This window comes from Pezoporus flaviventris, unplaced genomic scaffold, assembly GCF_033815535.1.
Source record: "Pezoporus flaviventris isolate CSIRO_AGI_PZ_B2104156 unplaced genomic scaffold, CSIRO_AGI_Pfla_v1 ptg000131l, whole genome shotgun sequence".
NCBI lineage: Eukaryota > Metazoa > Chordata > Aves > Psittaciformes > Psittacidae > Pezoporus > Pezoporus flaviventris.
This window is the reverse complement of record NW_026892679.1, coordinates 502,901-529,789: the sequence shown is the minus strand read 5'-3', so window position 1 is coordinate 529,789 and position 26,889 is coordinate 502,901. Positions and strand designations below refer to the sequence as shown.

The 26,889-nt window shown below is 41.4% G+C and overlaps 1 protein-coding gene across 2 annotated transcripts in view; it reads right to left on the bottom strand.

The window, feature by feature from the left end:
- EDIL3 (EGF like repeats and discoidin domains 3) overlaps window positions 1-26,889 on the bottom strand; it is a 261,017-nt gene that overhangs the window by 62,690 nt on the left and 171,438 nt on the right. For both annotated transcript variants that reach the window (XM_061478716.1, XM_061478717.1), the window contains one exon: window positions 25,609-25,790. In XM_061478716.1, coding sequence (XP_061334700.1) covers window positions 25,609-25,790 — 182 coding nt within the window. The remainder of the gene's footprint in view (window positions 1-25,608; window positions 25,791-26,889) is intronic.

Here is a 26,889-nt window from a genome sequence, read left to right as displayed (position 1 = left end):
CAGTCCCAGTACAGGAGTATGGGGAGTAAGAGACATATCAGGTCTCTGCTGTCTAAATACTTAAATCTCTTTATTCTTTATGGTGTAGTCTCAAGATTTTCTTTCACTTGATAATGTAATCTAGCCTCTATTAAGTGTTTCAATATCTTCCTGTGTACACATGGGAAAGTGGAAGAAAGAATTTTACTGTTCTTTTGAGAGAGTCTAGCTATTTCTCTGCTACTTATCTGAAATATTTGGGCTTATGATATTTTTCCTCTTGAGGCAAAAGAAATTTCAGTATAGTTTTACCACAGTTCTCCCTGTAAGAAACGGATAAACACTCATACATCTTTAACATAACAAAGGGTATTTTAGAGTTTTGGACCCATTAAGAGAGCAGAAGCTGACTACAAAAACTCAATTTTTTTTTTTTTTACATGATCTTTCTCAAATATTCCAGGAAAACTCAAGAAAATTTGCAATTGCAATGGTGAAAAGGGACTCACATCAGGAATTTGCATAGGTACATATTAGAAGAAATTCAGGCCTTTTCACAGTCTTGGGAAACCTTTTCCCCCATCCCGGAGAAAAAAAAAAACACAACATATTATATTTGTAAGATAACAGCTCCAGAGACTACTATCAGCCCCCTAACTACATTTAAAAATGTAGTTAACATAGAATAAGCAGTTAGACATAAAGATTTCTAGAAGTTTGTTATGCAGGTTCCAGTCTCTAAAAAGAATTCAAGAATTTTAATAAACAGGCAAGTAAAACAATTTTTCCTATACTTATGAAATGGTTACTAAAGAAGTGAATGCCATCTCTGAACCAAATTAGAAACCATACCCAAACAGAAACCAGCCATTGATTATTTGCCTTTTGCACATACTGACTAATTGTATCTTCACATTTCACTGTTTGGGAAAAGGCAGATATAATGCAATACCAGATAAAATTTCTTGGATCCAGTTATGTATGCACCTAATATTCTTCCAGTTTCATTCCCAAATTTTCTTTTATCCAGATAATAACCTTAGCAAGTTTTTTTTGGATCAGAGTTTATGTGAGGGTTTTTATGTTTGTTGGCTTTTTTTTCTGTGTTTCCTTTTTATTATATTCCCACACTGGGTGTTTCCCATGTCCAGGCCCCCATCTCTTAACGCACAACAAATCAATCACTGCACTTCAAGAAGTAAAAGAATGACAAAAGACCCACCCAAAATTAATCTCTCAATGAGAGTAAAATATTTAATACGGATACTGTTTAAACAGTGTTCTGTGAGTTTCAGGAGGTAAGAACCCTGCCTTTTTTCCTGCTATGTACCATCCTGCTCTATAGGCTTATCTGGACATCTGTGCAATTCCATTTACTTCTCTGTTTTAATAGACAGAATCTTTCTTTTTAGAGGTTTTCCTGATCAGTATCCATACTCTGAGTTGCAAACTGAGCTTTGGCTTTAAGCACTACTGAGCCTGATGTAACACAGAAAATAGAGGACACTGTGTTTTGAAATTAGGTCTACATACTCTGTCAATGTTTCCAGGCAAATCCTAATGAAGGGGAGGAAAAACCCTGCACTTTTCAAATCCCTGCAGCTTCCTTATGTACAAAATATGGCTAACATCATGCCTGTGGTAGCTTCTTTCAGTGCATATGGAAATAATTGGCACTTTATGTCTGAGCTCTTTTATGTGTTCTAAAATTTTCAAGTCAGAGCTTATCAAATCTCAAAATATTACAACTGTGCAATGACTATAACAACACAGGTGCCGAAACCTGCTTTCTTAATGTACTTCAGTAGGAAGCAAAGTTCCCCATGTGAAATGTGAACTAGCTCTGTTAGCACTAAAAGCACTTTCAAAGGTATTTTTCTGCAGCAATTGTAAAGAAAAACAGCTATGGAAGCTCTTCTTTGTGGATTCAGACATAGGACATAATGTTCAGACTAAATTCTAATTATATTGGTGACTATGTTTTAAAACAAAGAGGTGAAAGTCACCAGGATAAGAGCAGGAGTTTAACACATCTTTTAACTGAAGGTGAAAGCGTATTCAGTTATAAAGGACCCCTTACCATTACCTAGAATAACTGGGAAAAATCAAAGATAATAGAAGATCAATAGTATTTTGAGGGATTTACCTCTGTAATTTAAATACTAATGCATGATAAAGAACTTGTAAGAAGAGATACTTGCATATAAATTTGAGGAAATTACTCACAAAAAAAAAAAAAAAAAGGTAATAACAGACCAATCAGTTCTACCAGCCCTATTTAAATTTAAGATTATTTTGAGAGTAACAGATTCAGAACTGATGCTCAGTCACTGTCCACAGAGCTGCATTCCACCCCCAGCTCAGAGAGGGTTCCTGGGTCCAGCAGCTTCCACAAGACTTAATTCACACAACATCTATCAGGGATTCAGCTGTGAAGCAGATCCAAAGATGCCTTTGTTGTTCATCCTCATGGCACAAGGCATTATGAAACTCAGGTAAGGTGTCCTTTAACACCTACCAGTAATGGAATTTGCCTCAAAGAGGTTTTGCATTTCAGTGAGGAAGCTTTCTGGGGCGGGAATAAATTACATACATTGGAGCAGTCAGGTAAAACTGCATGTAAAGGAAAGCCAGTAGTCTGACATCAACTCTTTTAAACATGATTTCTACAAGAAATAGATTATGTCTACAAAATACAGTGGATGATGCAAAGTCATCATGCTGATAGGCCAGGTTGGACAGGGCTTGGAGGAACTTGGTGTGGCAGAAAGTGTCCCTACCCATTGCAGGGTATTGGAACCGGTTCAGCTTTAAGGTCCCTTCCAACCCAAACCAGCCTGCACTTCTATGATGCTATGATAGTGTGAACAGCTCAGCTAGAGCACAGGCATGGCAGTCAACTCAATAGACAGAGCCAGGGGATTAGGTACAATACCTCTTGAAATCTGAATTCATGTACCACCAGTCACTTGGTGCCTTCTATACTATATCATATAGCCAAAACCACCTAAAAAGTAAATCGCTTGAGGTATACTTCCTCTAGTGTGATATATGTCCAAGAACTAGGGAATAAAATCAACCCTGTCAGTTTAAAAAGTTACCAGCAGTCCTTGAAATTTATTTTAACCTTGTTCCTTTCAACCATCACTATCATCCTGACTCCATGATTAGAACACTTCTATCATCCCAAGCAAGGTCATGTCCTCTTTCAAAAGGAGGGGAAGAAGTAACCAGTATGCCATGTTTCCTGCTTTCAGCACTGATTCTGTACGAGTTATCATCTATGAAACAATTTTCACTGGTGTGCTAATGTTTTTCACTGCAATGACTCACACAAATCTATTTTACGATCCTAAATCATTCAGTTGTCTACACTGACAAAGATGTAGCCAGTCAAGATTTTACTGGAAATTGAAAAAACCCATATCAGAAAGGAAAAAAAAAAAAAAGAAAACTGAGTATTTTCCCAAGAGAAAATGGTAATATGAACAAGGTAATTTTATGAGTTTCTATATATTGTACAGTGCATCATTTTCAAAGACAATTCGGAACTAGTCCAGAACCATATACATGGTGTTTTTGCAGCTGCACTTCTAGGTGTGAGTACATGTAGGACCATAACGCTGGAGGGAAGCGCTTCAAACTTGTTTTCCATATGCAGTTCAAAGGGTTCAACAAAACAAACTTACCAGCATGCTTAACAGCTGCTATAACTCCAGAAAAAGACTAAATGCACAATCAGAGTATGTCAAAGTAACAGAATAGCAGAGACTGGGGACAGCACCAGTGCGAGAAGTTCATATTCCTCTTCAATTTGTGATCAAATATTAGTTTATTCAGTATGTAGGAGCTAGGTACTTGACAAAACAGATAAAAGAATCAGATGCATCTGTCTCATCTACATTATTACCTTCAGGAGAGGAGAAGGCAGATCAGAAGATGGAGTGACTTGAAGAAGACACTGTATATGATGATCCTGCCCAGAATACATAACCATAATCCCATCATTTGTTATTGCACTATTAGCCATAACACTACCAACATTTCATACACAACAGATTTGTCTGAAACATACGTTAAGAGCAAGCTTCCAGGAAATGCTCGGATTAAAGCCTTTATGAAACACTGGGTCCTGGAGACGATAAATGAAGTTTTATATGAGCCTTCATTAAAAACAGAAATGTAGTTTATGGAGAACTATGGTGTTTACCTGTTTCAGTTCTGAGATACAATAGCATTGCTAGAAATTATTTCCCATATATTCTAGCATATATATATATTTTTCCCATATATTCTAGTGTATATATATTTTTACTAACAGTCACTATTACTCATATAAAAATAGGGTTGAATAAGAGATCAAGGTTATACTGACATTCAAAAATTTATTACAGCAACCCTTCTCTGCTGATTTTATAAGGTTTTAAAAGACTGAAATTTGAATTTTTCTATCTTTTTCTTTTTCACATCATAGTTCTAATAGATCTAGATTGGGTGCTTATGATGAAAAATAGCGACACTTGCCATTGGAAATGTTTGTAATGAAGTCAGGAAAAGAGTAACCTTACACAGTTCCCTCAATACTGGGAAATTCAGAGAATCTGAAAACTCCCTCCCATGTTTCCTTTTCTGTCTTCAAGCACCAGACGCCCTGAACATGACTGAACACTGCTGTTTCACCTTGATGTCACACCAAGAGCAGAGCAGGACTCAGCATTGATTAGGTGTAGGAAGGTCGGAGCAGGTCAGTTACTATTATCTTTCCTGTTGCACGGTTCTTGTATATCTAGCCTGTCAGTGGCTTTCTGTTACTTTCCTAATCAGCACTGTCAGCAAAGCTTCTTCAGATTTAGTTGAGGGCATTAATGCAGTCAGGATAGTAGCAGTGATATGTGTTTTAACTAGCATTCAGACTAGGTAATGCAGTGATTTATCCATGGCAGCATTCCAGCTCTTGCTGCCGTTCTAGAAGAGGGCTTATTACATGGAGAAAAGCCAGTATGTTTTATCTCATAATTGTAATAGTCTAGGAGAACTAACATGGTCATTTGCTACATGTCACTTTACAAATAATTATTTCCGATAAGATTGTGGCATTATACCTTGCAGACAAACTAATTAAATACTCGGTTATTTCTGATTCCAAGCCCTTTTTTTTTTCTTTTTCACTTACATGGATGCAGATCCATCAAAGTCTTTTCACAACTTTGCTATTAAATCCTCTGCAAACATCCTCCCAGTACTGTTGTTTCCAGAGTACCTTGCCAGTTTAGCATACCTCACGGTAACAACAAATACCTCTCAGGTCTTGCCTATACTAACATCTTAGCCCCAGCCAACCATCTAAAAGCCACTCTTCATCTTCGTATCTTCAAGAAGATTATTTATACGCTTCAAGTTAGGCATGCTGAATCAGAGACACAAACTGGCCCACTAACTTAATTTGCCTTTCTCTGAAAATATCAGAATATAGGTTAAACCCTACTTGCATAGCAAACATAAATGAGGATACTGTTTGGTCCATGCAATGCTACTATGGAGGAACATATGTTACAAATGGTACAAAAGAAGCGCTCCCTTCATTTGGCTTTTGTTGAGAACTTTCAATGCATGCCTCAGAGAATTTACATAATTAGACAAACTAAAAATTTGCTTAATCTATTTCTTCTTCTTAAGTCATTATTTTAGTCCCAAAGGTACTTGCTATGATTGCCATTAACTGGATGATATGAATTATTCAAATACTGGCATGTGTAGACTGTCATCTCAAGAAGAGGCCCTTAATCAATCTCACATTGTTCAGAGGTTTGTATCCCTGTAAACTTTTAACTAATTTACAAAGTATTCCCCTGTAAACTTTTAACTAATATACAAAGTATTGATTAAATAAGCATTATCTACCTGCAATTTAAGCTTAGCCAAGGAATGCTGCAGTTTTTCATTGCTCTTATTAATTCCTTCATACACTCTGAATTTGTGAACACTTTTCCTGTCTTAAGCATGCTAATGTTTCCCAGAAAGAACTTCTTATGTCTAGAATATTTCTTAAAGTATCAATGCCTAAAGAAAAATGTCAGAGAAAATATCTGTATGTATGTCTATATATAAAATAGCTATGATCAATAGCTTGTAGAGGTTAGAGGATAGGATGCTAGACTCAAGCCACAAAACCAGAAATTCACTTTTTTTTTAATCCTACATGAAAATCCTCTTCTTTAGGGAAAAGAAGCAAATTCAAAAGGTACAAGATTAAAATCATCATGAAAATATACTCAGGGAAAATTCTTAATATGCCCATTGCAAATATCAGAGGAACTTCCTATTGTACCCTTTCCATTTGTTTTTAAAGCACTCTGATAAAACTCTGTTTTTAAAGCACTGTGATGATAAATATGACCACTCACAAGCCCAACAAGACCAACTTGGTAAAATTCCCATTATGACTTCACTGGGCTTTGTCTAGGTCCTGTGTATCTTCTCAGATGAAGAAATGTCAAGGAAGAAGGGGATGTGATAGAAAATTACAAATCTGTTGCCCAGATGAAGAAATTGTCTTTATTATTTTTAAATATTAAAGCTGAACCTATAATTAAGCCCATCCATTGAAAGATGGGAGCAAAAGTAAAATCTACAATAGTAGGGAACATGCAGAAGATCAGACTTCTCTGACACTGTGAGATCCCTACTGGAGTTTTTCCGACCATTGCACATTCTCAGCTTAACACACTGGGAAACTAAACCTAATGAGTTCCTCCACCAGAACAAACCCAGTGAGAATGGTGCTAACAAACAGTAATAATCCATGCTGACAGCACTCCTTTACCACAGTTCACTACCCTTTTTATGCAGCTTATCTACAGAACTTGTAGTTATTACTGCTGTAAAGGAAGAGGAAGATTCTAATGAGTGGTTCTACTATACATGGTTGACATGGGCTCTGCAATGGGCAGACTTCCTTTCCTATGTAATCCTGGCTACATCAGCACTGGGAGATGCTGCATATCCCACTGTCAAACAAGGTCTGGATCTTTTGCAAAGAGTACATGAGGAACAAGTGACGCAACAGATCTGTGCTTGCAGACTCCTGGTGAGTAACTACTCCTCATGCTAACACAGCCAGTAACTCACAAAGCAGTATTTCAACTTTCATAACACATATCATAAAATAGACATCTTTACTCTCTTTCTTCCTTGGTCAAGACAGTCCTAGTCATCATACACCTATTTAAAACTTTCTTTTCCAGTGAACCTGCCACCCATAGATGGCTTTATGCTGACCATACCATTCTGCTGCTTTTCCATGTATCTGCAAATACATTGACTAGTTAATGCAGAGCCTTTTTAGCTGTCAGTTTATAAAGGACCCAAGGCACACTGAAATTCCAGCTCTAACTAGGACTTCTGACTGGTGATGCTGCTCATACCTCAGGCAACTGTTAGACCGTCTATATTGTTACAAACTTCGCGTAAGAAAGACAAACCAAGAAAATAGGAGTATTTGAAAACAATCCTTCCCACATATTGCCATCTTTGAGAATAATCTGTCAGTTGCTATGAGACTGGTTGTGCAGGGAGAGAGGCCAGGGTTTTAGATGGACACAAGTGAAATAAAGAGGTAGCTTATTAAGCATATGGGAGACAGATGGCTTTGTGACTGCTGAAAAGACTGTGCTATTCAAATGGTTTCTTTACTCTCCGTTGCTATGACAGCAAAAAATGATTTGGCTCAAATGATTAATCTTTCCTGAACCTTAAGAAGTTACCTGAATGTTGGCTGAACTGAGTAGGAAAATAGGGGAAATTAGAGACCACTTCTCTCCAACCCCCAAGGTTATATTATAACACTGAGGAGACCTTTGGGTAAAATGCAGCTGCTGCTCCCAGGATGGGATGTGGTTGGCACACATAGAATCTACCCAGTGATAGTTTTCCAGGCAATCCTGGAACGTTGGCGCATGCTAAGAAAAACTGACGGGAGGGTGGAGCAGAGCAAAGGCCCCAGGGCCAGACTCTCTTGCACTGATTTGCAGGAGTGGGAACCTGAAGGCACCAGGTCCTGATAAAACTCACAGCAGTTGCCAAATAAGGAAACTAGATTTGTATTTGCAAAAGCAAAGCCAGACGATTTTATACACATCAGTAACAAAGTGCGTATGACTACAGCCACTCCAGCTCCATAGGCACAGAGTTAAAAGTTGAAACCTATGTTACTATGAAAAGTCTGGAGAGATCCAAGGGCCTCCTACAGTGTCAGCATGACAACACCATGTACTTTCAATGATAATGACGTAACCTTATGGAAATTAACTGACCACTCCATACACGGTGGGAGGGTTACAAGGAGTTACTAACCTGAATTATATTCTATAAATATGTGAAATTAGGAAAGGGAAAGTGGGGAAGACTCCATCATAACTTCTGGGATCAGCCCGTGGGCTGAAACTGTCTTCTTCCCCATAAGGACACCTACTGGGTAAGAACTTTATCTTATGAATACTAAACAACTAACTCATGCCAGCTGTTACTCGTGATGGAATCAGCCACTTCCCTCAGGACTCTGGGATAGATCTCATCAGGTCCCACATACTTATGTACGTTCAGGTTCCTGAAATGGTCACGAACATGATCTTCACTTACAGTGGGAGGGACTTTGCTCCTCCAGTTCCCGCTTTACAGTTCACCCACTTGAGAGGTATGTGGAGAGACCCTGCCAGTGAAGACTGAGCCAAAAAAGTCTTCAGGTGCCTCAGTCTTGTCCTTGTCTGTTGTTACCTGTTTACCAGTCTTGCACCTTGCACGTTGGGGGTGGGGGGGAAGCACACTTACTTTGGTCCTCCTCTTTGACATAGCTGTAGAAGCCCTTCTTGTTATTCTTTGCATCCCTTTTCCAGTTCAGCTCCAGCTCCACCTTGGCCTTCCTGACACCGCCTCTGCACAACTGGGCTGTGTTCTTACACTCTTCCCAGTATACACCTGTCCCTGCTTCTACTGCCTGTGCGTTTCCTTCTTGCCCTTTAGTTTGACCAGCAGGTCTTGATTTCTTAAACCTGGGGACTGATAGCTCTGTAGAAAGTGTCCTTACAGAACTGCCAGCTGTTTTGCTCCCTTGTCCATGACAGAGGGTTCCCAGGGGGTCCTACTAATTCCTGAAAGAGCTGAAAGTTGGCTTTCCTAAAATTCAGGGTCCTGACTGTACTCTTTGCTTGTCTCACCTCCCTCAAGACTGCAGACTCCACAAGTGCATGATCACTGCAGCCCAGGCTGCCTCCAATCTCGGTATCACGATCAGTATATTTCTCATTATCTCTTCTAATTAAGACTCAATACACAAAGTTGATGAATAAACACAAGAAGTCACCTTTCAGTGAGACAGTCATTTTAACTATGTTTGCACTTTTATTCAAAATACTTTTTCCTCCTACAGAAAAAGGCAGTAAATTAGACTTAAAATGTTAAATACTGCTTGGTATTTGTCGTGGTTTAAACCCTAGCCAGACAGCTTGTTCACTCACTCCCAGTTAGTGGTGCTGGGCTGAGAGCAATCGAGGCCATCCTCCCCATGCCCACCCCACTCCCTCCACCCCCACCCCCCCCCCCCCAGGCTCTCCCCTTCCCCGCTCCCGGAGGAACTGGGAGGAGGATCGAAAGAGTGCAACTCCTACGGGTTGAGACAAGAACAGTCCAGCAACCAATGTACAACACAAATTACCACCGCTACTACCAATTACAACAATGATAAGAGAAAATAACAAAGGAAAAGAATATGATACCAACGGCCAAGAAACGAGTCCCACCTGGAAGCCCCTGTCCTTCCGAGTAACTCCCAGTTACCCCCCACCCCGGGCATGACGTGCTGTGGTATGGAATACCTCCCTGGCTAGCCCCGGTCAGGCGCTCTGTCTCTGCTTCCTCCCGGCTTCCCCTCCTCCCTGGCAGAGCATAAGCCGCACAAAGTCCTTGGTCAGGGTAAACACCACTTAGCAATAACCGAAAACATCGGTATCACCAGCACTGTCCCCAGGCTAGAAGTCAAAACACAGCACTGCACCAGCTACCACGAAGGAGAAACATGACTGCTACTGCTGAACCCAGGACATTATCCACCCCTTATTCCATACCATTCACGTCATGCTCAGATCCCACATTTTCAATACACCATCGCTCTCCCACATATATACATCCATATACACACAGACCAAGAGAAAAAAAATCATTTTCTTAGTGCATGGACCAATCCCTATAATTCTGCCGAGTCCATTTGGTCCATGATGTCAGGTTACATCTCTTGTAACAATCTTTCAGGGCAGGAAAGGCTGTGTGCAGTATTGGATCATTGCCTGCTGATGCTGGTCATTCCTTTACTGTGGAACTCATCCGGTTCTATCAAAGTTCATTCTCTGTTGGGATGATGGTTGGAGGGAAGTCAGGGCTGGCCGCTGGTGACCTGGAGACATCTAGTTGATGGGCTATAAAAGCATTACACAGCAGGCAACAGCATACAGTAGAGTTCATTGGCTGTTTTCCCCTAAAATCAAATCCCCTTGAGGTATACATCGGACTTCCCCATCTTCCCGCATTACCCACCAAGTATATCCAGGTCCCTGAGCAAAAGCAATCCCACGAGTGGGTTTGCCTTTACCTGAAGCAGGAATAACCCATACTGCCTTCCCCAGAAAATTCTTCATGTGCACCGCAGGAACTTTGTCCCCCTCTACAATATGTAAAAGTTCTGACTGGGCTGGGCCAGCCCTGTTGGCAGATCCTCTGGTGTTGACCAACCAGGTGGCCTTTGGTAAGTGTGTATCCCAATGCTTGAAAGTCTCACCACCCATTACTCTCAGTGTAGTTTTTAACAGCCCATCATACTGTTTGATTTTCCCAGAGGCTGGTGCGTGGTACGGTATGTGATATACCCACTCAATGCCATGCTCTTTGGCCCAAATATCTATAAGGTTATTCCGGAAATAAGTCCCATTGTCTGACTCAATTCTCTCTGGGGTGCCATGTCGCCACAAAATCTGTTTCTCAAGGCCCAGGATGGTGTTCCGGGCAGTGGCATGGGGCACAGCGTATGTTTCCAGCCACCCGGTGGTTGCTTCCACCATGGTAAGCACATGGCACTTGCTTTGGCGGGATGTCAGCAGTGTGATATAGTCAATCTGCCAGGCTTCCCCATATTTGTACTTCAGCCGTCGTCCTCCGTACCAAAGAGGCTTTAACCGCTTGGCTTGTTTAATTGCAGCACATGTTTCACACTCATGAATAACCTGGGCAATAGTGTCCATTGTTAAGTCCACCCCTCGATCACGAGCCCATCTGTATGTTGCATCTCTGCCCCGATGGCCTGAAGTGTCATGGGCCCACCAGGACAAAAATAATTCACATTTATGTTGCCAATCTAAGTCCATCTGAGCCACTTCAATCTTAGCAGCTTTATCCACTTGTTGGTTGTTCTGGTGTTCCTCAGTGGCCCGACTCTTGGGTACATGGGCATCTACATGACGTACCTTCACCACCAGGTTCTGCAACCGGGCAGCAATATCTTTCCACAGTGCAGCAGCCCAGATGGGTTTACCTCTGCGTTGCCAGTTGCTCTGCTTCCATTGCTTCAACCACCCCCACAGGGTATTTGCCACCATCCATGAGTCAGTATAGAGGTAAAGTACTGGCCACTTTTCTCGTTCAGCAATGTCCAGGGCCAGCTGGATGGCTTTCACCTCGGCAAATTGACTCGATTCACCCTCTCCTTCAGCAGTTTCTGCAACTTGTCGTCCAGGACTCCATACAGCTGCCTTCCATCTCCGATGCTTTCCCACAATACGGCAAGAGCCATCAGTAAACAAGGCATACTGCTTTTCACTTTCTGACAGTTTATTATATGGTGGGGCCTCTTCAGCACGCATCACCTCCTCCTCTGGTGACATTCCGAAATCTTTGCCCTCTGGCCAGTCCATGATGACTTCTAGAATGCCTGGACGACTGAGATTTCCTATTCGAGTTCGTTGTGTAATTAGTGCAGCCCATTTACTCCATGTAGCATCAGTTGCATGATGTGTAGAAGAGACCCTGCCTTTGAACATCCAGCCCAGCTGCAGTGTACAGTACATTTTTTACATCTGCCCCGGTCAGGACTGGTCCAAGGGCTACTGCGTGAACTATCTCGCGTTTAATTTGCTCAAAGGCTTGTTGCTGCTCAGGGCCCCATTTAAAATCATTCTTCTTCCGGGTCACATGATAGAGAGGGCTTACAATTGAACTGTAATTTGGGATGTGCATTCTCCAGAACCCCACTGCACCCAAGAAAGCTTGCGTTTCTTTCTTATTAGTTGGTGGAGACATTGCTGTTATCTTGTTGATCACATCTGTGGGGATCTGTCTACGTCCATCTTGCCATTTTATTCCCAAAAATTGAATCTCCTGTGCAGGTCCCTTGACCTTACTCCGTTTTATGGCAAAACCGGCTTTCAGCAGGATTTGGATTATTTTCCTCCCTTTCTCAAAGACTTCTTCCGCTGTATCGCCCCACACAATAATGTCATCAATGTATTGCAGGTGTTCTGGAGCTTGCCCCTGTTCCAGTGCCGTCTGGATCAGTCCATGGCAAATGGTAGGGCTGTGTTTCTGTCCCTGGGGCAGTCGGTTCCAAGTGAACTGGACACCCCTCCAAGTAAAAGCAAACTGGCCTGCACTCTGCTGCCAAAGGAATTGAGAAAAATGCATTGGCAATATCAATCGTGGCATACCACTTGGCTGCCTTTGACTCCAGTTCATACTGAAGTTCTAGCATGTCCGGTACAGCAGCACTCAATGGTGGTGTGACTTCATTCAGGCCATGATAGTCTACTGTTAGTCTACATTCTCCATTAGACTTTCGCACTGGCCATATGGGGCTATTAAAGTGTGAGAGGGTCCTGCTGATCACCCCCTGACTCTCCAGTCTACGGATCAGCTGATGGATGGGAATCAGGGAGTCTCGGTTGGTGCGATATTGCTGCCGGTGCACTGTTGTGGTCGCAATTGGCACTTGCTGTTCTTTGACTTTCAGCAACCCCACAAGAGAAGGATCCTCTGAGAGACCAGGCAAGGTGGACAGCTGCTCAATTTCCTCAGTCTCCAAAGCAGGAATACCAAAAGCCCACCAGTACCCTTTTGGGTCTTTGAAGTATCCTCTCTTGAGGTAGTCTATGCCGAGGATGCATGGAGCCTCTGGACCAGTCACAATAGGGTGCTTTTGCCATTCCCTCCCAGTCAGGCTGATTTCAGCCTCCAGCACAGTCAACTCTTGGGATCTTCCTGTCACTCCAGAAATACAGATAGGTTCCACCCCTTGACAGCTTGATGGCATCAGGGTACACTGTGCACCGGTATCTACTAGAGCCTTATACTTCTGTGGGACTGATGTGCCAGGTCATCTGATCCACACAGTCCAGTAAATCCGATTGTCCCCTACCTCCACCTGGCTGGAGGCAGGGCCCCTCTAGTGGTCATCACAGCGTTGGACACTTAAGTCGTGGTGAAAGGGATTATTCTTCATTATCACAGGAGCTGGAGTAAAATCAGCTCTTCCATTCCATCTGGGAAACTGCTCACCAGAGACTGAAGCCGTAGCTCTCATGGGACGATCAGTCTTGGCCCTTGCTCCCCTCTTCAGTTCACTCACCCGTTCCTCCAAAGCTGAAGTAGGTTTTCCATCCCACTTTGTCATGTCTTCTCTGTGATCCAGCAGGTAAAACCATAGGGTACCCCGTGGCATATACCTCCTGTATCTCCTCTCTGGAACAATAGGACGCCTTTTGTTAATAGCTGAGACGTGTGTTGGTACACGTGAGGAGCTGGATAAATCAGATAGATCGTCCCTCAGTTGTTTGAGGTCCTGGGACAGTTTTTCCACAGTTGAAATGATGGAAGGGGTGAGATTGTCTTCGAACTCTCGGAGTTTATGAACCATTTCATCCACTGTTAGTGGTACTATGTCATTCCAGGTTACTGTTGCCAATGAATGGGCATATGATGATGGTGCATTCCGTGTAAGTTTTTGCCACATGGGTCGTGTACCTTCAACTTCATCTGGATCTATGGGTATATCCCCATTATTCGGCTTGATGTGATAGATCATCTCTACAATGGCTGATTCCCTCAGAGACTGGATGCCTTTGTCTATAGTAGTCCACTTGACCGAACGACTCATAACATCATCCTTGTATGGAAACCTTTCTTGCACAGCTGCCAAGAGCCGCCTCCAAAGGCTGAGGGACTTTTTCTCTCTTGCAATTGCTTTGTCAATTCCCCCTTCTCTAGCAAGTGATCCCAGCTGCTTGGCTTCTGTACCTTCTAGTTCGTGACGATTGGCCCCATTGTCCCAGCATCGGAGCAGCCAGGTGAAGATGTGCTTCCCTGGTTGATGGGTAAAATCTTTTTGCACATTCTGTTGAGGTCCGAGGTTGAGAAGTTACCTCTTCTTCTTCTTCTTCATCATATGATGATGACTCCTGATCAGATTCTAGACCGGGTGGTGAATTCATTGTTTCTTCATCTTGCTTCACCCTTCTTGCCTCTTTTTTGCTTGTTCTCTTGTGTACAGGGGCAACCGATATTGGTATGAATTGGTCCTCTGGTTTGGCTGCAGTGATTATCACTGTGGTTTGAGTAGTGACTGTACTTGTTGCTGGGGGTGGTGTAGCTGCTGTGCTTGGAGCTGGGGTAACCACGCTGTCTGTTGCAGTCGAAGTTTGAGCAGCTGCTATACTTGCCATTGGGGTAGCTGCTCTGTTCATTGCAGCTAAAGTTTGAGTAGCGACTGTACTTGTCGCTGGGGGTGGTGCAGCTGCTGTGCTTGGAGCTGGAGTTGCTGCGCTGACTGTTGCTTTGTCCTCAGATCCACCGACATTCTTTTGCTTTTGAAGGTTCTGGATAGTGTTGAACCAGGCCCTGTAAGCATAGGCCAAGCCCCAGCACGTTGCCGTGATTTGTCCATCTCTGGTATGGCCAGAATGACCACACACCTCGTTTAAGTGTTTTACTAATTCTTCTGGATTTTGCAGTTGTTCGGTAGTGAAATTCCAAAGTACTGGAGGGGCCCACTGACCTGGATACTTGCCCATACTGTCCCACACACCCTGCCACTCATGGCTGTCCAGCCTCAGGGAAAATCTCTTGGTCCTCCTACATCGTCGTTTGACCCCAGACAAGACCCAAACCTGACCATTCTTAACTCTTGAAATCAGTCGTGGGCAAAACACACTCTGTATGCATGCTAGCATGGTGATTCCCATCACCATCAGCAAACAAGTCTCAACAGCATTAAAAGGCCATTCAAAAAATTCAAAACTCTCAAATGTAAATGGTCTGGGGGGACGACTGGGAGGGTAAAAGGATGTCTCCTTCACAGGCACAGAGCGCCTGAGAAGGAGAAAAAAGATGTGTAATTGCTAAGCACCTCCATCATATACCTCCCAAAGTATAAAGGTGGTGACCACACTGGGAACATAAGCCAGATCAGTTTCATGATCAATGATTCTATTGTATTACAAGTCATTACCATAAAGTACAATGAGACAAAAACCTTAGCCCAAGCCCCACACGTGAAAAACACTAATACAGCAAATACCGAATGGAAGTAAGATACGATATACTGAAACTGTGAGATCAAGAGGAACAACCTTGAGGGCCAATAAATCAGCATTGTGACAAGTGACTATTAATTCGGACAGATCTGTCGTTATCTCAACCCCTCGTGCCCCATGTTGAGAGCCAAAAGAACTTTTGTGGTTTAAACCCTAGCCAGACAGCTTGTTCACTCACTCCCAGTAAGTAGTGCTGGGCTGATAGCAATCGAGGCTGCCCCTCCCCATCCCTCCCGGGGCTCTCCCCTTCCCCGCTCCCGGAGGAATGGGGAGGAGGATCGAAAGGGTGCAACTCCTACGGGTTGAGACAAGAACAGTTCAGCAACCAATGTACAACACAAATCACCACCGCTACTACTAACTACAACAATGATAAGAGAAAATAACAAGGGAAGAGAATACGATACCACCGGCCAAGAAACGAGTCACACCTGGAAGCCCCTGTCCTTCCGGGTAACTCCCAGTTACCCCCCACCCCGGCCATGACGTGCTGTGGTATGGAATACCTCTTTGGCTAGCCTGGGTCAGGCGCCCCGTCTCTGCTTCCTCACAGCTTCCCCTCCTCCCTGGCAGAGCATGAGCCTCACAAAGTCCTTGGTCAGGGTAAACATCACTTAGCAATAACCGAAAACATCAGTATCACCAGCACTGTTCCCAGGCTGGAAGTCAAAACACAGCACTGCACCAGCTAACACAAAGGAGAAACATGACTGCTACTGCTGAACCCAGGACAGTATTTCAATACACAGAGAAAAACCCAAAATCTGAAAATTCTTATTGAAAGATTCAAGACTTGAACAATGTCTCTATTTTAACTGCTCATAGAATAAGAAGGTTATAAGAGTGCAAGGTAAAATACACTCCCATTTTTCAATCCAAAGAATTGATGTTCCACTGACATTAAAAGGTTTTTGAGATGACAAGGCACGCATCATCATTTCCAAGGGTAGTCAAGGACTACGGATTTACTTTAGCCCTTGCTTTCCACTGCAGTATCATGGTACTGGTGACTTCCCATACTTTCAACATGTACAAACCAGTAATTTTTCCCACCAGCTGTAAAATCACAGAGAAACACAAAGGTGCAGCAAGGGACCACATGCTTGCTTCTCCCCAGCTATAGCTGTACTCTCTTTTTACCCTGCAGATTGCTCTGCATTTCTCTGACCTACCTACACACATACGAACTCATCATATACATAACTGCTCTGGGGCCATCAGCACAGAAGTAAAGGTATATAAATGCCTCTGTACCACAGAAAAAAAAAACAATGTATTAGGATGTAATGAAGTAACTTGAAACAGCTTTTTCTAAAAGCCAAGCCTAGCAGAAGAGTAAGTGAGGCTTATTTTCTTTACTGGTTTTGAAAGTGAGTGTTTGGAACATACAATACAACTTGTTTGGTTATCACACCTCAGCACAGTATCATTTACCATAGAATCACAGAGTATTTTGAACTGGAAGGGACATGAAAGTTCATCCAGTTCCAACTCCCTGCCATGGGCAGAGACACCTTCCACTAGACCAGGCTGCTCCGAGCCCCGTCCAACCTGACCTTGAACACTGCCAGGGATGGGGCAGCCACAGCTTCCCTGGGCAACCTGTGCCAGAGCCTCAGCACCCTCACAGGGAAGAACTTCTGCCTAAGAGCTCATCTCAATCTCCTCTCTGTTATGTTAAAGCTACTCCCCTTGTCCTGTCCCTACAGGCCCTTGTACAAAGCCCCTCTCCAGTTTTCTTGTAGCCCCTTTAGCCACTGAGAGCTGCTCTAAGGTCTCCCTAGAGCTTTCTCTTCTCCAGGCTGTAATTTCCACAGAACTGTGATGCACACACACCACTGCATTGCAGTTGGTGACACACCACAGGACTGCTGGGGCATCTGTGCATGCATCTTACTACGGACATGAGAAACCAGACAGGCACAGATTTGCTTAATTCTGTCACCACTTGCTGGTTCTATTACTTTTAATATCAGGATGGCAAATGTGGAAAAAAACATTAAGTCAAAATGGATGGTGTTACAAATGCACAAAACAGGGTGTTTAAAAGTACTGTTACTTCAGTTATTCAGCCATATTACATGAAATAATGAGTTAAGGCTGGCAGACAACCTGACAGAGCGTGTTATGGATAGTGTTCATAACATCATCAAGTTTCAGTTGCCATGGGGATGTTAACTCTGAACTGACTGCTTTTGTATATCTGAACCTCAATCAGAAGTTGTGTGACAGATGTCTGTGTATGGGTGTTTGGGTGTACAAAAATGAACCTAGGAGATAGAAGACGAAATCAAATAGACACCTAGATATGGGACATGAGGGCCTATATGGATGATTACACTCAGAAATAGGCTCCCAGTCCTTCTGTTTTCTTGTCCATTTTCAGTACATAAATTGTTTTTATCCTGTAAATTAAATGCATAGGTGCTGAGAGAGATCTGCAGCTAGCTAACATTGGCAGTGAGCCCACTGAAGTCAATGAAGTTATGGCAGTTTTTGACTAGCTGAAGATCTCTCCTAATTCCTGTAGTTCAGAGGTCCTATGTGGGATTGTTTTGAGAGAATTCAGCTGCACTTTCATTATTAGTTTCTGTTCTCCCCTGCCGAGGGCTTTCAGGTACGTCATAAATATCCCCCAGGGAAATCCTCCTATGACATTAAGTAAAATTTTGGAGTATTGACCAAAAAAAAAAAAAAACAAAAGCAAAAAACAGAGATTTAATAGTTTTTTCAGTATTTAGCAAATTAAGTCTTCTTATATGGTTCGAGTCACCTTACCTGATGACTCTGAGACTGTATTTTATAAGGTTCATTTGGCCATTTTATACTAAACTGAGAGCTATATTAAGTAATATTAAACATTTAATCTATGATGACAGGTATTTTTGGAAGCTGATACAACAGTACCCATGAATGAGGAAATGAACTTTGACAAAATGAATGGTTTGACAGATGGTAGTTTGCTTAGAGCTCTCACTAACAGATGTCTGAATGAATGTTCTGCAAGACCTCTGTGTATTTTGGGTTTTATCATTTTATTAGCAAATAGTTATCACCTGGTGTATACTTGCTCTTTGGAATTAGGATGTAGAATCTGTTGATTTTTTCCTTGCCTTTTTTTTTTTGGAGAAAAAAAAACAACACTACCCAATACATTATTGATTCCTGCTTGAGGGTAAGAATGATGGAACTTACAGATTTTTACTGTAAGAGCATTTTTTGTGTTCACAGTGATTATGATTAGATTTGTGACATTCACAGATACACAATTAACTACAGCAATATAAGGGACTGCAAACCCCCAACATGTGAGGCTGAAATGCCAGAGGTGGGACTGAAACCACAGGTGGTATGGGAGACACTTGTGTAAAAAAAAAAAATTAAGTCACAAATAAAAACATTCTACCCCCCCCCCCCCGAAACATTATTCCAATATATTTAGATATTAAAAAAAAAAGGAAAAAAAAAACAAAACAAAAAAAAACCAAAACAAACGAAAAAACGCCAACAAAACCCCGGCATTCTCACTAATCACTAAATATATTACCAACATGCCTTCTGGAATAGAAACTAGAACTGAGATATTCTCAAACAAGTATCCTCATCACTGTGCTGTACAAATCCACTGTATTTCAACTATATTAATGTAAACATCGTATCTAAGAACACACTGATAATCTATTTATTTCTCAGGTAAATTTTTAGTGAATGCTTAAGGAAGACCCTCATGCACTGTTTTCTCTGGATGAATGTTGTCATCACGCAGCATGCCGAGTCTGTGCACATCCTCTAAGGCAATGGAGATGTCCATTCATTTCATGGGATGCCTAATATATTGGTCCCTAATTAATCACTCTGATTCCTTCTCTGGGAACAAGCTTTAAAAGAATTATACTTTTTTTGCTCTAATTGTACTTAGTAGGTCGGAGCAATCCCAAGCATGAACTACAGGCTGGGTGGAGAATGGATTGAGAGCAGCATCAAACTGTTCTATCTCAAAATATGGAGCTTCATCTGAACTGAAGCTTGTAGTTTCAGGAAAGCCAGTTAGGGAACAAATGCTAGAATTAGAATGCTCTTTTCATATAGTCTAAATAAGACTTCTAGATTTTCCATTTTAAAATCACATTTAACATTCAGAAATTGACTCCCCCAAAAGAATAAAATACATGAAATAGACCTGGAAAGGGATTAATTATTTGAAGAGGAAAAAAACCCAAACTAAACATTGTGGACGTATTTGTATGCAAGAAAAACTAGGTGGAAAAAGCTAACTACTCAACCTGAATCAAATTTATGTCCCATTTTTTGATTGTGACACTGAACTGAGCAGTCCAGCTGTTTTGTAAATGAATCCTACTCCTTCTCACAATAGTAAAATTAAATATTTGCGTATTTTATTTAAAAAACAATCGGTAACCATACTGATGCCTCTGGAGAAATGTTTGCTGCTATTTTAATGAGCGATAGCAAAATAGCTTTTTTATTTTTCTGTTTAATGACTTACATTTCCATACAACTGTTTCTAGCAACAGTTCAGGTGCTCAGTCACAGCTCCCAGATTCGCAGTAATTAGTTCATTTTCTTAACATTTTCCAGATGTAATTTATACTCTTGGTGGCTGTTGATTAAGACTAACCTTGTAAAAACATTTCCCATGTCCAAAGGACCGCAAAGCAGTAGCAGTCACTGGCAGGCCATTAAAATTTTTGCATCATCAAGTAGGGATCCTCTTCACAATCCCATCTATCATCTAGCTCTGAGGTGACTATTCTTAGGACTGTCTGGTACATTGATCACCCATCCTAGCCCAGCCTCTCCTGCAATGCGGTGTAGGAGACACTGAAACTCTGCTATGAACTCCTCCACTCCAGGCTTTGCAATGTAGGTAGTTTGTGTTACTGGTTTGATGCAAACTAACATTTAGGAATGTTTGCTGTTGACCCAGAAACCACTGCTCTGGTATTATTTGTAGAACAAAAAGATCATACCTACTCAAAAGAATAAAGAAGCAAGACTATTATTTTATGGGACAATATTCACCCACCTTGCTCTCTCATCCCTCAACATAGCTCCTAAATATGCATCCTTTCTCCAAAATTACTACACATCTTAAATGCATGACTTGATTTAGGACTTTGTTACTGTATGCCTGTCCTTGCATTGCTAGTTATAACAAATTTTTCTATCTATCTTGTGTTCTTACACATGATATGTTATAGTGTCCTCCATGACGTTTCAGTTTATGATTTTTGGCATATTTACCATGTCTGCAGTCTTTGTGTATCACAGGAATAGTAATTGCAGTGATATAAAAGAGGATAATATATTATGGAAGCAAAAGGGAAACTAGTCATGAGTAGGAGGAAAATAAGTTAAATTTTAGGTCTGGGTGGTGAAACTGGGGGCGAAGAAGAAACGTAAGGGTATAGGCATGGCTAACCTAGGTTAGAAATCACTAGAGAGAAGTAACATTTAGAAGGTCCTGCTCCTGCCAGCAGTTCAGTTTGTGCTACTGATTCTCAGTTACTGTGACTTCAGATATGGTGGAGAGATAATAGAAACATCAATCCTACCCTTGGCCATGTCTATTCTAATCCATATTATCTTGACAAAATATATATGAATAGAAAAAAATACATAAGCACAAGGAAGGAGCAGAGATGAAGTGAAATCAGAATAAAGAGAAAAAGCACATTTCCACCATAAATATGTTGTTATATACCCATAAATGAAAAATGACAAAAGGGAAAAGAGAAACCAGTCCTCTCTTAAAAAAAAAGGTTTGACAAAAAAGACCTGTTACCAGAACAAAGCAAAGGGATTATATCAAGCAACAAGCATTTTAGTTAAATCTCAGGAACAATTACGAAAAATAAAGTGTGGGATTTTTTTCTCCTGTTTGGAAACATGAAAATTTAGTGTCACCGATAAAGTGGTAAACAGTACACATAGGTGCTAATTTTTCACAGCCAGCCTGAGGAGAAGCAGAGGTCAGCAGAACTTTAAAAGGCAGATACGACTTACTCTGACGTTAATTTGCTTTCAAAAACATGGTCACTGACCCTTTAAATCACAAGGCAATTACAAGCATTGTACTGCCATTACTAATTACATGCTGAGAGTGTAAATTTAAAATGGCAATTTCAATTTTCAGTTCACTGAGTGACTGTGGGAAAATGAAATTGAATACTAATTAGTTCAGATGTGTCAGACACCTGAAAGATTAAAGAAAAAACTCTGCATTCATTGCAAGTGAGTTATAAGCAAAGCACTCAAAACTTTCATTTGCCAAGATGCATATAAGTAAAGAAATTAGATGACAAAGAAAATTGATAATGATGGAACAAGTCAAAAATAGCTACAGACCTGTACATAATTATACTTTGTGGGACTTTGCCCATTATACACAGCTTCCTTTAGAATTTATCTCATATTAGAAATTGTAAGAGGGCAACAAGCTACTGCTTCAGGTTGACTGTGCTAAATGTTAATTTCCATGTCCTAAAAATGGAGATTCTGGTTTTGGAACTTTCCACTTAATCTTTGCCAAACCTTCACACCATTTTTCAGGACCCATCTTTTGGACCCGTGGCTTCATCACTCAGACCAACATGGAAAAGGTCCCATACACAATCCTCAAGTTAGGATCTAGGAACAGGCTGGTGATATGATAAAGCAAAAACTCAGGCTAGGCTATTGCTAGAGGGAACATTTCTCCCAAAAGACCAGAAGGAATGTAGCCTGGAACCTAGCACAGATCAGAGTGACTTTTTGTAACTCTGTGAATGCTTCTGAACTATCTCCCTGGCCATTACAGAAGCTGTTCAAAAATAAGATATGGGATTTCTGCTTCTCCTCTTCTCCCAACAGAAACTGTTCCCCCATACAAAGGTCAGGCACTGTCTGTCTCTTAGAGTGTATTTCATGCTTGAAGAACAAGACAGCTCTCTGATGTAAGGTACTACTACGCAATGCAGAAAGTGTGAGTCTGTGGAGGTCTATATACTTGCCAAATCAAAACAGGGCTTCTGCAGAGTGCTAAAAAGTGCTTTTTTCTCTAAAAGTATCATCTCCCTGAAAAATTCTAGCTTTTCTGCTCCCAGATTTTTTTAGGAAGAAAAGACTTCAGAAAATTAAAAAGAAAAAAATAAAAATCCTCTCAAGATTTAAATTTCTGGTTTTAAATTATGACAAGTATTTTTTATTTTTGCTGTGAACTAAAAAAAGAAAATAAACTCAGCAAGTTTTGTGAACATTATAGTCCAGTTTATTTTAAAAGAAAAATTAGAAGGAAAAGAAAGGACTGCTATGCGCTCAATACAAATTAATCATATCAATTAATCAGCTTCTAGAAAGTCCTTACATATTATAGCTGTCAAAACTACAGAATAACCTGCATGGGAATGGCACTTCCTAGATTAGGTCGTTAACTCCAAAAAAGAACAAAGTGTTCAAACCTAGTGCCATGGGCTGAAATTTGTGGACACATTTTCTCCAACTTGCTTTCCAGGTAAGGAGCCAAGTCCAAGGCAAACACTGCTCTGGTCTGGGGAGAACCTGCACAGCCGCCTGATAGCTGCCTCCATGGTGCCAAGTACAAACATGGAAGCAACATACCATTAGCTATCCTCATCCTAGTTCACCTCCTAGTAAAGACATGTCTAGGGGGCCAATGCTAAATGATTTTGAATTTTTTCTGCAGCTTATCTAATAATGCCCACACCCTAAAGCAGCCCAAAAGCTATTGCAACACTGACTTTTTCATTACCCATTAATGTTACATTAGCTTCCTCCTTTTGTGAAAATAATTCTGTGGAAGTCCCTTAGCATTATTCTTTCTCATTCTTTTTCCACTGTATAAATTTTGGAGAATTCCTAACCCCTCTGGTCTTTATGGAAGAAAACTGACCTAAGATATGTTAGAGGGCCTTTGTGTTTTCACTCTGCAGTGAATAACAAAAAGTCATACCAGTTTAATTTTTCAGAACTGACAAAATTCAGCACTTTCACCACACCAGTTTCAGAGAACTTCATCAAGCAGTGGTTTGTGCCTGCTCTCCAAAAAAGAAAAATGAACAAGTAATCCTGCATGCTTTCTGCCCATATGTCTGGGAACTGCTTAGAAAGCTTACAAACAGTATTCAGTACAAAAAACTTGAGTATGAGCAAAAAATGATGCCATGTACACAAAGGTAACTTCAAGAAGACACACCTGAGGGACATATGGACAGTTCAGCTTAGACCTCATAGACAATATGCTCAGGTACCATCTTTTCCTACTCCTGTGGCGGGAGGGAAGCACGCTCTTCACTTACTGACCATACTGGCAAAAGATGTTGACTACAGTGACAAACTATGTGGGAAAACAATGCCATGCAGAGGGACCTTGACACGCTTGTAAGGTGGGCTGATGCCAACCTTATGAAGTTTAACCATGCCAAGCGCAAGGTCCTACACCTGGGTTGGGGCAATCCCAGGCACAACCACAGGTTGGGCAGAGAAGAGATTCAGAGCAGCCCTGCAGAGAAGGACGTGGGGGTGTTGGTTGATGAGAAATTGAACATGAGCTGGCTTCAGTGTGCGCTTGCAGCCCAGAAAGCCAACTGTATCCTGGGCTGCATCAAAAGGAGCATGACCAGCAGGTCGAAGGAGGTCATCCTGCCCCTCTGCTCTTGTGAGACCTCACTTGGAGTATTGTGTGCATTTCTGGTGTCCTCAGCATAAAAAGGACATGGAACTGTTGGAACAAGTCCAGAGGAGGGCCATGAGATGATCAGGGGGCTGGAGCACCTCCCGTATGAAGACAGGCTGAGAAAGTTGGGGCTGTTCAGCCTGGAGAAGAGAAGGCTGCATGGAGACCTCATAGCAGCCTTCTAGTGTCTGAAGGGGGCTTATAAAGATGATGGGAAGGGACTCTTCCTTAGGGACTGTAGTGATAGGACAAGGGGTAACGGGTTAAAACTTAAACAGGGGAAGTTTAGATGGGCTATAAGGAGGAAGTTCTTTAATGCGACAGTGGCGAGGCACTGGAATGGGTAGCCCAAGGAAGCTGTGAATCCTGCATCTCTGGCAGTGTTCAAGACCAGGTTGGACAGAGCCTTTTGTGACATGGTTTAGTGTGAGGTGTCTTGCCCATGGCAGGGGGTTTGGAAGTAGATGATCTTAAGGTCCTTTCCAACCCTAACTATTCTATGATTCTAAGCATCTAACATCTGAAAATGCCAAAGCTTAGCCCAATTCACATAACATGAGAGGAAAACACCATAAACATAAAAAGCTGCAACAATCACTAGATAAATCATTATCGTCATTTTAATAAAGGCACAGGATTTCATATTCACTGCTTCAGGACTTTAACTGAAGTCACTTGCTAGGTGCAGAGAAATCCAGTCCAGAACAGAAGCACTGCCATTTAAATCATTCTAGCCATAACATCCTTGAGTGGGAAAAAACCCACATATTTTCAGCCCCATGGATGAAGCTGAACTAATAGCTATTTCAACTTTAATGAAAACAGTTCTTGTTACTTACAGCATGATGCACACAACGCTTAACCTGTGTGCCCAGAGCAGGTCTGCAGAGACAACAAATTATTCCTCTGAGCTCTGTTACAGCCAAAACCACATTAAAGCACTCTAGAATAATGCCCAAGGAAAGCCGAATGTGTCAAAGTATCCCTACTAAGAGATATTGCTGCAAAATGCTACTAAGAAAATAATAAGCAATGTAACATAATGTGGAAAGCAGCTTTTTCTAAGTTTGCTTCCATAGTTTAGAGCCACAATGGAACATATGAACATGTCTTTTAGATATAAAGATTTGTGCATTTGTGAAGTCAAGATTATTACTGTTTTGCAACTAATAGTGCCTTTTAGTCTGGGCCTCGTTTTTTACAGTGAATAAGAAGCTAGCTGTTAGTTTACCACTTGTCTTCATCAGTTTCTTAAGTGACTCTGGCAACTGAATCAAGGGGATTTTTTTCCTCCTCAGCTCCATCTGTTACCTGAATCCATGGCCATCTGTCATTTTCTGCAGCAGTCCAAGCATTCACAAGACCCTTCTTATTAAGCCGTGCATAGTATGGGTACCACTTCTGGAGTCCGAAAAGAGCCCGATGAGTGGATGATGCAGTAATTTGTTGGTTTGACACAATTCCTCCTTCTATTCCTAGTGGGCCAGAGCATCCTGTGAATGGAAACAAGGAAATAAATGAATCCAACTGAAATTATCAACTCTTCTGAGTCCCAAGTGGCTGTAATTGCAAACAGCATACAAACAGACCCAAACTGTCATGTCAAATACTTTATTAGAAGAGATTTAAAAACTCAAGTAGCAGGTGTACTTGAGTACAAATGTACAAAAATACTGCTTGCAAATAACTATTCCTATTTCAAAATTAATGAAATTGATTTAGCTTTCAATTTCTTTGAGTTTGCTCTCTCTGAAGAGTTGTGAGTTTGGATTGCATAGATACAATGACAAAATGATCCTTAAATTCAAGTACGGAAATAACTCCTAGAAGCAAATTTAAAAGTCTGTAATTAAAGATCTTCTGCTTTGTGGGTCAACTGCACTTCAGCAAATCTCAACAGAATACTTACACTTCTGATTTTCTCAGAAGCATGGCAGTGCTTCACCTCAAGCAGCACCCAAGAATGAACTCTGAAGTGGTACTGCTACAAAATCCTTACCCCATGTGGGCATAAGTCATCAAGGCATGAGTCAAATTCCTCATTAATATGAAGGTACAGAGAAGAAAAAGTGACCAGCGCAACTTGCTGCTGAGAAGCAGAGGTAGGCAGATGATGCTGGGAATCACTGACAATACAATCCTCAAGTACTGCGCGTCACTGATAATGGAGACAAAAGCTAAATTGCAGTTTTAAGCTGATTATGGGAGGACAAGCACGTGGGTGTGCTCTGGAAAGATAAACAAAACACCCACACAAGTGCAGTTCTGAACATGCTCCTTCTTAAAGGCAAAAAAATGGCTTACTTCCAGGATACGTGTAAATGAAATCTTGGCCCCGCTGAATTAACGACTGACTTGCACCATACAATGATTTCATCCACATCTTTAACAGTCCAGGAATCTGGGCTAGAATATAAAGTTTAGTACTACATTTCTGTGTTATGTATCAGCCAACTATAATGTCAGTGCATTCAGCACTTGACATTCAGAACTTGACTCTGTTCATGCTGCACAAAATACAATAAAATGCATCTCTCTCCTGCTGCTGTGCCAGGTGTGTAGCAGCACCAGAAGAAAACAAATTCTTTGTCA